The sequence below is a fragment of the Melanerpes formicivorus genome, unplaced genomic scaffold, assembly GCF_026170545.1.
Source record: "Melanerpes formicivorus ecotype bairdi unplaced genomic scaffold, bMelFor1.0.p_v2 SCAF_27, whole genome shotgun sequence".
Lineage (NCBI taxonomy): Eukaryota > Metazoa > Chordata > Aves > Piciformes > Picidae > Melanerpes > Melanerpes formicivorus.
This window is the reverse complement of record NW_027142379.1, coordinates 10,382,425-10,395,312: the sequence shown is the minus strand read 5'-3', so window position 1 is coordinate 10,395,312 and position 12,888 is coordinate 10,382,425. Positions and strand designations below refer to the sequence as shown.

The following is a 12,888-nucleotide window of genomic DNA, read 5'->3' as shown; positions in this document are numbered from 1 at the left end:
ATGATCCTTGTGGTCCCTTCCAACCCTGAATGATACTATGATACCATGATAACATGTCCAAGTTCAAGGGGAGTCTGGAACCCAGGTCATGTCTGTGAGTCCATGAGATGCTTACATTTGTAGGTCTGATGTGCTTGCATACTGCAAATGTTGAGGCAGTCTTGCCCTCCACAAATGACTCATCTACCAGCTGTGGGTCCTTCAGCATTTGTGATTCCTCATAGCTAGTCACTGTATGTCCAGAACCTGGCTTTCAAGGCTTTTTTTGTTCAGTGTTCCTGCCTTCTCTTTGCTTCAGCCTTTACCTTCTGTGTCTTTCTCTGGAAATAGTTTTAAGGTAATAGAGGAGTTTATAGATGTTGTCTAACAGATGATTTGAATGTCAGGGATAGGAAGGGGCTACAGAAGATTCTCCAGTCCAACTCTCCTGCCAGAGCAGGATCACCTGGAGTAGGTCACACAGGAATACATTCAGGAGGGTTTTGAATGTCTCCAGAGGAGACTCCACAACCTCTCTCTCTGGGCAGCCTGTTCCAGTGTTCTGTCACCCTTACAGTGAAAAAGGTTTTCCTTATGGTGATGCCTTATGGTTTTGCCTTTTGGTGGTGCAGATGACAGTAAGGTGAACTTGAGTGTGTGGGGTGAAGCTGACAAGGTGAAGGACCATACCCTGATATAGAAGATCGTTTGTACTGAATAAAACAATTGTCCTAGGTAAACTGGTTTAGTCTCTCAGCACAGTACCTGTAATTCAGTTTCTGATTGTTTAAAAAACAAAGGCTCAAGGTGAGGAGAAAGTTCTTCACCAAGAGAGTCATTGGTCTCTGGAATGGGCTGCCCGGGGAGGTGGTGGGGTCACCATCCCTCGAGGTGTTCAAGAGGGGATTGGAAGTGGCACTTGGTGCCATGGTCTAGTCATGAGGTCTGTGGTGAAAGGTTGGACTCGATGATCCTTGAGGTCTCTTCCAACCTTGGTGATACTGTGATACTGTGAAACCAACCAAACCCCCCCAAAATCCACACCCAACCCAAAACACATCCTTGTATATACCAAGTGTTCACGAACCCAAACCAAGCTGAAGATGCTGCATTTGAAGTCATATTTAAACGAGCTGGCAAGGCTATTGCTGTTTGAACAGCTGCCTTTTCCAGCTCTGTATTACATTGCTGAACGATTTTTCACCACTGACTTAGAAACTGATTATGCCTCTGCTGAGCATAAAATGCTGAAGTGGGAGAAGTCCAATCAGTGTTTGTAGAAAACTGCACAAGAGCCACTGCCGAAGTGTCGTCGTTTTGTGAAGCTGTGCAGAGGGTCCTGGCATGCAGACTGCTTGCTTGGATTTCACTCCCCTGTGACTCAGGCAGATTTTTAAAGTTTAAAAATCTTCACTTTCACTTGAAAAAGCTTCCTGGAATTCACAGTAAGTAATGCTTTCAGCTCCTCAGCACGGAGCGAAAAAATAAGTCCAAATGCAGGCTGAAAAAAACCATGGACCTTTTAAAATTTCAGAAGCTCCTTATGAGAATTAAAACAACAAGGAGATCATGAGTGGCCTGATGGAGTTTTCTGCTCCACTTTCTGCAAGGAATCATGCAGAGATTCATTCCCATGTGCCTCTTGGGAATGGAGTAGCTGTACTGCCTGGCTCCAGATACTCATGTGGATGGTATGAATCTTCCCCTGCAAGCCTTTACTTCTCCCTTTTGACTCACAGTATCACCAAGGTTGGAAGAGAACTCAAAGATCATTGAGTCCAAGCTAGTCACCACAGACCTCATGACTAGACCATGGCACCAAGTGCCACATCCAATCCCCTCTTGAACACCTCCAGGGATGGGGACTCCACCACCTCCCTGGGCAGCACATTCCAATGACCAATGACTCTCTCCGTGAAGAACTTTCTCCTCACCTTGAGCCTAAACTTCCCCTGGCACAGCTTGAGACTGTGTCCTCTTGTTCTGGTGCTGGTTGCTAGAGAGAAGAGACCAACCCTTTCCTGGCTACAACCTCCTTTCAGGTAGTTGTAGAGAGCAATGAGGTCTCCCCTGAGCCTCCTCCTCTCCAGGCTAAACAATCCCAGCTCCCTCAGCCTCTCCTCACAGGGCTGTGCTCAAGGCCTCTCCCCAGCCTTGTTGCCCTTTTCTGGACACATTCAAGTGTCTCAATGTCCTTCCTAAACTAAGGAGCCCAGAACTGGACACAGGGCTCAAGGTGTGCCCTAACCAAAGCAGAGTACAGGGGCACAATGACTTTCCTGCTCCAGCTGGCCACACTATATTCCTGATGCAGGCCAGGATGCCATTGGCCTTCTTGACCACCTGGGCACACTGCTGACTCATGTTCAGCCAGCTGTCGATCAGCACCCCCAGGTCCCTCTCTGTTTGGCAGCTCTCCAGCCACTCTGACCCCAGCCTGTAGCAGTGCCTGGGCCAATTTGTAGAACCTGGCACTTGTGTTAAATCTCTGGGTTGATGGTTGGACTTGATGATCTTGGAGGGCTTTTCCAACCTTGATGATTCTGTGATTTTGTAAGTATTTCTGATTTTTCTGTTCCCTGAATATCTGAAGAATTTGCTTATATGCTGCTGTTTTTGTGGCCAGCTGTTGATTATTTTTCCTTCCAGGCAGAGTTACAGGAAGTTCTAGATCAAATCATCTAAGCAGAGTTTTATCAAGTTATAGATTGCATCATCTCCTTGTCTATCAGGCCTGCAGGTATCTTTGAAAGGAAGAAAAGTGCCATAAAAATAATGCAGACTGAGTCTTGTGGGAATGCTTTAGGAAATCATTCAGATGGGGCTGAAAAGGTCCTGAAATCTCTCATTGTTTTGTGGATCTTTCAAGTGAAATGCAAAACACAAAACTGTGGATTTGTGAAATCCTCAGTGTTATGTCATTTACCCTCACCATGAAGAAAAGGATTGTCTGTGGAAGCTTTGATAATGCTGGGTTGGACTCCTCATTTTGTATTTCTTTGTGCATATTCTGTTGCTGTTAAAGATGGGCTGAATTCCATTTCACAGTATCACAGTATAACTTAGGTTGGAAAGGACCTCGAGGATCATTGAGTCCAACCTATCAACACAGACCCCATGACTAGACCATGGCACCAAGTGCCACGTCCAATCTCCCCTTGAACGCCTCCAGGGACGGTGACTCCACCACCTCCCTGGGCAGCACATTCCAATGACGAACAACTCGCTCGGTGAAGAACTTCCTCCTCACCTCGAGTCTAAACCTCCCCTGGTGCAGCTTGAGACTGTGTCCCCTTGTTCTGGTGCTGGTTGCCTGGGAGAAGAGACCAACCTCTTCCCAGCCATAACCACCCCTCAGGTAGTTGTAGAGGGCAATGAGGTCACCCCTGAGCCTCCTCTTCTCCAGGCTAAACAACCCCAGCTCCCTCAGCCTCTCCTCACAGGGCTGTGCTCAAGGCCTCTCCCCAGCCTTGTTGCCCTTCTCTGGAAACCTTCAAGTGTCTCAATGTCCTTCTTAAACTAAGGGGCCCAGAACTGGACACAGGACTCCAGGTGTGGCCTAACCAAAGCAGAGTACAAGGGCACAATGACTTCCCTGCTCCTGCTGGCCACACTATTCCTGATGCAGGCCAGGATGCCCTTGGCCTTCTTGGCCACCTGGGCACACTGCTGGCTCATATTCAGGCGGCTGTCGATCAGCACCCTCATGTCCCTCTCTGTTTGGGAGCTCTCCAGCCACTCCAACCCCAGCCTGTAGCTCTGCATGGGATTGCCATAGCCAAAGTGCAGCACTCGGCACTTGGACTTGTTGAATGCCATCCCATTGGATTCTGCCTATCTGTCCAGTCGGTTGAGGTCCCTCTGCAGAACCTTTCTACCCTCTAACTGACCAACATCTGCTCCTAACTTGGTGTCATCTGCAAACTTGCTGATGACTGACTCGACCCCCTCATCCAGATCATCAATGAAGATGTTGAAGAGGACATTTCCAATGACCTGGCCTAAACCAAGTCCAATCAGACTGTAAGAGACACTGCATACTTCACTAAGCATTTTGAACCAAGTTGTAAAAATCCCACTGACTCTGTTTGTTCCCCCCTTTTCCCCCTGCATCTTAAAAACAAATACTTCTAGCATTTACAGTCATAACTAAGGTGATGACCTATTTGAAGCCTAAGCCTGTCTCAGTGGAAAAAGGAGTTATATACTTTCAATAGATCTCCTTGACATCATTGAAATAAAACATGTGAATACCTTCACTCTTTTTCTATTTATTGCAATGACTACACCAGGTTTTGTTGCTTGGTGTTTGTATCAATGGTGGGGTTAGTTGAGCTAAGTTTAGTCAAGGAGATTCACTCCCTGTCTGTTCAGACTATCATCCTGCAAATGCTTGTCTAATTTACTTGCCATAGCTGTGTAGCAGGGTTGCAGCTAAATGAATATTGATGGAACTGTTACCTTAGGTTATAAAATAATCAACCAGAGCTTGCTTTACTTTTTGTCATTGTGGAATACCAAATGCTTCATTGGGATGTAACAATTAAATGCACATTGTGCACATTGCTTCTGAGTCTGTGCTCACGCTTCCAAGTGTTTTATGTGTAAGATAAAATGCATACCAATGTGTGACACCTCTGTATGGAATGTGCAGGTCCTATGAAAAAGTGCAATATTAATGGTGTCTTTTTGTTTTGTAGCTTGGATCCTCCTCCTCTGTGCCTTTTACATCTATATTCTCCCAGCTGTTTATGACTGTTGTAGTCCCCCTTATTATTGGACAGGTATGTCTTTTAAATATACACTCTTATTTAAAGCAAGAAGATAAAGAGAGCTATCTTAAATACAGACTGGCAACCTGATAAGCTGCCACATAGGAACAGCCTCGGGATAGTGAAGTCTAATATCAGAGAAAAGATGCTACAGTGCTCCCTGGAGCCACATTGATCTTTGTTGAGATTGAGCATCTGTCCCTCAGTACCACAAACATACGCTGCTGCATATCGAGGAGGGACTTGGTGAACATAAAGTGGGGAAAATGGCAGCCCAGCCTGGGAGAAATTCCAGCCCCATACAAATGAGCTCTGAGAATACCACATAGTCCTTTTGTCACATGCCCTTTGCCTGGCTGATGAAGGAAGTTCTCCCTGTGTAGTAGCTACTATCACTAATTATTGGAGGGGAGAAAAAAAATTCAACATTAAAAAACACACAAGAGCTAAGCAGTCAGAAGTTAAGAAATCACAAAAGGAAAGCTGCTCAAGCCTTTTCTCACATGTTCTACAGGAAAGGCTTTAACTGCACAGTTGCAAACTGTTCTTTCTGCCTGACTCCTCTGTCATTTGTTACACTGGATGGGGGAGTATTCACGGAATGAGCAGCTGTTCAATATTTCATTTTATACTCATTGTTCATATTGTACCACAAGGCCTTACTCTTCATGGCATGTGATAGAAATCTTTCACTGGATGTAAAGGTATTAATGGCAGTGTAGGACTGTCTGTGCCACTTATCTCTGTGGTGCCTGGTTTTTCACAAATGTTAATACTAATTATTTTTTTCTCCCACCTCATGGTGGGAAATTGCTATATTTAAGGCCAAAAGTTATCAGAAGTGTCCACTAGTCTAAGACACCAAAATATCCCTAGCCTAATTCTTACATGCTTGGAAGTACTCATCATTCTCAGTCATTCCCAATGCACGAAGGGAGTATCAGTAGTTCATTCCCATGGGTTATCATTGCTGATTCTAGCATGCAGTTTAGCTCTGGGTTCAGCTGGAACTTGAATTCTGTCAGTCTAAAGCAGACTTTGAAATGGAAAGAGCGTGGTTAAAATGCAGGCAAATGAAAGTGGAGTCTCTAAGAGAGCACCTTGGAGAATGTTAAGCTTATCTGTCATTGCCTGTGCTCTGCAGAGCAGTCAAGCAGGCTTTTTTCAAGCTGTGAGTGCACATTTCGAAGTTGGCAAGTTCTAGTACGTGCCAAACTCCTAGTGATGTTAGTTTCTTACATGGTCAAACAACGCTGTTAAAGCCTAATAAGAAGATGAGCAGGAGAACATACAATAATGACCAGGATCAGGACCTGTGTAACCTGGCTGTAGCAAAGCCATGTAGAAACTGGACTTAACCTCTGTGTCCCTGAAGTCTATTGAATTAGTCATGTACTTGGAGCTAAATCCCTCAGAATCTCCTTATTAATTAGGACCACACAGGGTTGCTGATGAGCCTACTTGTGTATCATGTTCTTACCTTGTTGAAATTAAATTATCTCTACTAAAAGAGGACAAATGAAAGTACTTGAATCATACTGACAGGTCCAAAACCCAGAAGCTCTTAGTTAGAAGCCTTGATTGGAAGTTTCTAGGAAGCAAATAGCATGTCATAGATCTAGCAATGAAGTAACTTACAGAGATGGAGTGTATCAGCAGTCTGTACTGCCATGGAAGAAGACTGAAGGTGGTGGTAGGTTGCTGGACAAAGTGATTGCAAAATTTCAAGAGGGCTTTCATCCCTGTATATGGTGATGAATATATATACCCTATATATGGTATGGTACTTAGGAAAGATGTTCAGGAAATTGCTATGTGAGCCAGCTGGTGGGGTTGAGGGTTTTTTTATCACTGCACCAAGCAGTAAGGGTAAGTCACAGGGACTGAGCAGCAGGCATATGAAATAAGTGCTCTGAATAAGTTCAGATTACATGGTAGAAATAATTTATTGAAGGAGTGGCCAAGCATTGGAACAGGCTGCCCAGGGAGGTGTGGAGTCACCATGCCTGGAGGTGTTAAAAAAATACATAGACATGTCAACCTGCCCTTCATACAGAGGCAGCATGGCTGTGTTGCCATTAAAAGGGAAGTTTGCATTTAATTCCTATCCCACTGCTCCCTCACTACTGAACTGTTGCACAACACGCAGCACAGCAATATAATATTGCTTTGTGAATCACTAGTTGCTCACTTTGGGACTCCAGATGCTGTAAGAGATAATGGCCCATAATTCATGAATGACCATTTCAGCAGTTACTTCTCATTTATCATTTCATGCCCACAATGTTAATTCCTTACCATGCACAGTCATGCTCTCCAGAAAAGTCAGTCCCTGCTAAGGTTACTTGGTAGCAAAGAGCTTGATTGGGAATAAAACAAGCTTGGAACCTGCCTGCTTGGAGGATTGCTTCTCTTCAGCCTTCCTAACTCAGCTGGGATCAACAGAGGCTTTCCTCTTGATCCACATCAGTGTAAACCAGAGAAGGCTGCTTGAAGGAAGCATTCTCCAAGGGCTTTATTTTCCTTTAAAAAAATCTTGCCTCTGGGAAAACCTGTGTTGCTTAAACGCTCGTTTCCTGAGCAGGCTGCAGAGCCGGCTCTTCGAGCAGCCCCTGGGATACGAGCAAAGCAGATGAGAAGGTGCTTTTAGTTCTGTTTGGTTTTGTTTGGAGTTTCTTGTTTGCTTTATGGCAAAAAATATCAAGAGTTTTGGTTGCTTGGCTGACTTGTCAGAATTTTTAATGATGGCTGGGAGAAAGAAGTCGGGATAGTGTAATTGCTGCTCGCTTTCTGCTGTTTCTCAAACCATTTTTAAGGGTGACAAGACTGCTGTGAACAGGAGTCAAACATTAGCTACTAAGGATGAAACGTGTAAGGGGCTGCAGGTACAGGCTCTGCTCAGGTGGGGGCTGCTGTTTGCTAGGTAAAAGAACTGTTAAAGGGGGAGGGAGATTTGCTATCAGAAAGGCGCTGAGTCTTACAGGTAGCTGCTGACAGATGATTTCAGTAGGAGGAATCACTCTGTTCTTTGGCAGAGCTGTGCAAGTTGTCTAAGCCTAAAACCTTTGTTATCTACAGATGTGTTTTGCTAATTGCCAGTGTGTTGTTACTCAGGTCAGCATTGATGGAGTAATGTTGCATTTGTAATTACAGAGTAATGAAGAAGACTTCTCTGACAAGGTCTTGAGAAGAGACATAATCTGTAGTATCAGGACATGGTTTAGTGGGCTTGGTGGTGTTGACAGTTGGCTTTGATGATCCTAGGGGTCTTTTCCAACCTTAAGGAGTCTATGATTCTGTTTTATAAAGATGTGAGGTTCTATCAGCCCTGAAGGTCTGTGGTGTGTAAGAGCTTGTTATTTGTGCACCACCCATGTGTACCTCTGAGGGGAATTTGAGAACGCTTGTTACAGGAGAGACAGGGTAATAGGCAGTTCAGAGAGAAGGCTTTTGCTCTGGCAGCTCAGAGTTCTGATGATTATTTTTTTTTTCCCCTGGGTAGAAGAGTTCTGATGAAGATTGCTGCTCCTGAGCTGTCGTGATTTTGCTCAAACAACTGTTTCCTTGTCTATAGATGCTGGCAACGCTTTTAGCCAGCAAACTGTGAGGTTTTGAGAGATGTTTCTTCATGACCAGTTGTGAGATTGGGCTGAAGACTGTTGTTTCTTGCCTTACTTTATCTTTTCATTCTAAAGTGGCAGATAACAGGAAGAGTGAAAACCAGTGCAGTATTTCCTTTCCCCTTTTTGCCGTCTCTCTCCATTCTCTACACCTAAGTGCTTGTGACAGCCTCTTATTTTATGTTTTATATTAAAGAGCAATTTATGATTAAATGTTAATGAAATAGAATTTTCACTGTGCTTTCATTATATTCTACCAGTTTGAACATTTTTCAAAGCAGCACACCAAAACCCACTGTTTTCTATGAATAAATAATAAAAAGCTTGTCTGTGCATTATCATTCATGCATTCTCGAGTTGCCCCGTTGGTAATTTGTCTGCCAGCGTAAAGTGGGCACTTCACATTAAACAGACCTTAACTAAAGCTAAAATTAATGTTATGATTCTAAGCAGTTCTCCATCCCAAATCTATAAAATGAAGCTGGTTGTACAGAAAATCCTCACTGCATCTGGTCACACACACACACAGAGAATCGTGATGTCCTACAAGTAAAGGATTTTAAGTGCCTTCTGCATCGTTGCTCAAAATGGTCCACAGGAGCCCTATCAGCGTTTGGGAGGTGTGCTTATAAATAAGCACGGCTCTGAGAGGGTGCTAGGTTGCAGTACAAGTTGTCAGTGAAATTGAAACTAAAAAGCTTTGCAATGTATTTATTTTTAAAGAAAGAGAAAGGGAACTGTAGGTGGAAGCTGCTAGGGAGTAAGGTTCTGCTCACCTAAGCCTGAAGAGAGAGCAGGGGAAACAATAGTTAAAGAAACTGTTCTATAAAGGGAACAGTGTCAGATCCTTTCCTTGTGACTTAAATCCACATGGAAGTAGCCCTACTTTCTCTTCAAAGTCCAGAGGAGCTGCAGGGAGGAGGAGTGGTACCCTGGGAGATGAGTGCTTCTAGAAGCTTGTTGCAGAAAACGGAGCTGGCAGATAAACAGCTTTCAGACCACAGTTGGCTCCCTTCTGAGGCGTGACGCGAAGAGGGAACAGAACCTTTGTCTCCACAGAAATACAAAAGCTGAAGAAAACCTCTGCCACTGCTGCAGCCTGGCTTTACCTTCCTGCCATCTCACACCTGCTTGTAAGCTTTTAAAGCAACAGTTGTAAATTACCCCAAAATGTGAAAGTTAATTTTGAGAATGGCCTCGTGTGGGTTTTATAAAGCATGCTTTGAAGGCTTGTATGTGTCAGGAGCTACCTCTTGGGAGTAAACTGACTGACAGAACAGAGTGAGATAGCTTTTAAGGGAGTTTGGTAAGCTGAGGAAAGAAAACAAGATGCTTGTCAAAAAGACACTTATTTTTTTTCCCCCAGATTGGTGCGGGGGAAGCCCTTTTTTCCCATCCCATCTTCAGAAAGGAAATACAAGATTTCACTTTCCACAGAGTAAGGATAGATTTGGCATTTTTTGATGTTCTAGAAGTATAGAAAGGTGGGTGAACCAGTACAAAGTTTGGAACTTTCTAGCAGTATACAGGAAGAGGTGAGAACATGTGCCTTCACACAGCTACAGGCTCTGGAGAGCTCTCAGAATGGGGTCTGGCTCTGTGAGATGAGCTCTGCTTTGGAAAAGAGTCTGTGCATCTGAATGGCCATGCAGACCTTGGGTATGTGGAAGGTGGTTGTGCTATGGAAGTCTGTGAAGAATGGTCCATGGTTACATTGTTTCTGTAACCTCCATAATCTCCTTTACCTTCCACTATCTGAAGCTTACTACTAGTTCTCACAGTTGCTGTCACCTTAGTTCACTTTTGTCTTGCCAGTTTCCCCTGCTTTCATAGTATCATAGTATCATTCAGGGTTGGAAGGGACCACAAGGACCATCTAGTTCCAACCCCCCTGCCATGGCCAGGGACACCCCACACTAGATCAGGCTGGCCAGAGCCTCATCCAGCCTGGTCTTAAACACCTCCAGGGACGGGGCCCCGACCACCTCCCTGGACAACCCATTCCAGGGCTTCACCACTCTCATGGTGAAGAACCTCCTCCTCACATCCAGCCTGAATCTCCCCACCTCCAGCTTTCATCTCTTCCAGGCTTCACCAAAGCAGTTCCCAATATTCCATGCAGTCTTATTTCTTGGTTTGCCATCAGTGTGTAAAAAGAGGTATTACACAGTTACTAAAGTCTTGCAGATATTTAGCCTGTCTCAAGGCTTTTCAAAAGAAAACTTCACAGTACAGAGTTCATCACAAAGGTCTGTGGCTGTAAGTAGTGACAGTATTACTTAGGAATGAGTTAGGAATCTTGCCTTAAAAGACAAGGTCAATAAGGTGACTGCTGCATTTAGGTGTAGTGGTAACCCAGCAGAGTTTCAACTTGTTTCCTTGTGTTTCAATGCGAGGAAAAAAGTGACTCGTGTTTCTGTGCTGAAATGGTAAAGTCCCAGGTGTTTTGTTCAGGTACTCAGAAGCACAAACCAAGAGATAATAAACTGGAGAAGCAGAAGGGCAGTAAAAACATTGTGTATTCTGTTAAAGATTAAATCAGTCCCAATGAGCTGATGGAATCGGGGAAACAATCTACTCTGTGGAATGATGTAAATACCAAGAGATACTCTTGTGTGTTTAATGGGAGCAGAGAAGGTGACTTCATAGCCATTACCCCTGTGGTGGTTGGGTTTTTTCACCTCATGGGCTTAAAAAAACACTGAAGTTGAAGATCTGGATAATTTTTCAAAGATCTACTCTGTTACAAATGTCAGAAATCATTCCATCCCATATACATGGAGGCTGGGGAGCTCCTTGCCCTATTTAGGTCAATTAATAATGAACACTAATGAATCCTGTTGTTTGTTGCATTTTTTATCCTGCATGTCCAGTACTTCAGCTAGACTCCTTCCACCTGCCTGCTCTGTTTTACTGACAAATTTCTCTGGGTATAGTTGGGAAGGTACCATTAGGTAAGTGAAGCTGTTTTCATCTATGATCTTAGAACAGCTGAGCATTATTTACTTGCTCTCCTGCAACAGCAGATTGTGTTGCTTTGTACAGGGGATGTTAAGGGAATTAAGCACACGAGCTGTTAGCCCATTTGCCTAGGAAGGCTGGTGTTGGAACAAGGAGGTTATGGCAGGATACAGAGGAAAACTGCTCTGTGTGTGAACGTTCTGGTAGAACAACCATATTTAAATGGGGATAATACTGTTAATTCATGTGCAATTACATTCTTTTGTTGTTCAAAAATTCAGTCCTGGGAGAGAGGGAAGCCTGAGCCTGGAACTGTGCTTTGAAGTAAATTTGAGCTGATGGCTTCCCAAAAACCTTTGGAGATGGCCAGAACAGTCACCAGGAGGTAGTGGCCTGATGGACATGTTTGTGTCCTTTTGTCATCTAACTTTTCTGTGAGTTTGTCAACATCTTTTATCATGCAGGCTATTATCAAATAACACCTACTACAGAGTTTTGCTTCTGTTCCTCTCTTCTCTCCACTAAACCACAGCAGGGGGGAAAGGATTCACCGTGCACTGTTCTTTCGTGTGCAACCTCCAGGTCAGCCATCAGGAATTCCCTGCTCTTTGGGGCTGGCATTTAAATCTGTAGGCAAATCTTTGCAGTTCATTGTTCCTAAAGTGATCGCTACTGTAGGGCCAGAGGCTCCAAAGTCTTCATGGCAGAAGTAATTCTGCAGGAGTTTCAGCCAAGATGTGGTTTGCAAGGCCTTGAGATTTATACCTTAGAACCCGTGCATGCCTTCTCTGCAGCATAGTAGAGTCCTGCAGCATTTCCCATGTAAAGTACATTATTATTATTAGATAATAATAATATAGTATCCCTTAATTATTATTTTACTGATATATCTGCCCACCCTCCCAAGCTGTTGTTTTTAACTGCCTTTTTTCCCCTCTTTTTTTTTTTTTAATGTGAGGAATTAATTCCCTTTCACTGGGATCTGTGAAGTTATTGCATCTGAAGGGTGCTCCTCTTCTTGCTCTTCTCCATCTGTGTGCCACTCTGATGCTTGTAGTCTGGTTGTCAGTCGTTCACATTTCTACCCCAGGCTGTAAGTTCATCTTTTCACAGGAGCATCACTTCAGATAGTTTCTCAGTTGCTTATTTCTCCAGTGCTTGTCCCTCCCTTGTCCTCCATGTACTTCAAATACTGGGCATTGTTACTTCCATTGAGAGCTGACACACCAGTGGGGTGCCCCAGTGTGGTGTCCTTTGTACAGACCAAAGGGCACCTCTCTCTTATGAGAGGCTGAGGGACACTCTATCCTGGAACAGAACAGGCTGGGAGAGGATCTTCTCAATGCTTATATCTAAAGGGTGGAGGCCATGAGGATGGGGGTGTTCTCTTAGCGTGGTTGCCGGGGATAGGACAAGGGGCAGTGGGTGCGCACTAGAACACAGGAGGTTGCAATGGAACTTAAGGAGAAACATTTTTACTGTGAAGCACTGGACCAGGCTGCCTAGAGAGATTGTGGAGTCTCCTTCTCTGGAAAGATTCCAAACATATCTGGACA

At 44.2% G+C, this 12,888-nt stretch overlaps 1 protein-coding gene across 2 annotated transcripts in view; it reads left to right on the top strand.

Moving 5' to 3' along the window:
* The window catches only part of SLC10A7 (solute carrier family 10 member 7), a 169,052-nt gene that overhangs the window by 122,001 nt on the left and 34,163 nt on the right, over positions 1-12,888 (top strand). For both annotated transcript variants that reach the window (XM_068154085.1, XM_068154084.1), the window contains exon 7: positions 4,680-4,763. In XM_068154085.1, coding sequence (XP_068010186.1) covers positions 4,680-4,763 — 84 coding nt within the window. The remainder of the gene's footprint in view (positions 1-4,679; positions 4,764-12,888) is intronic.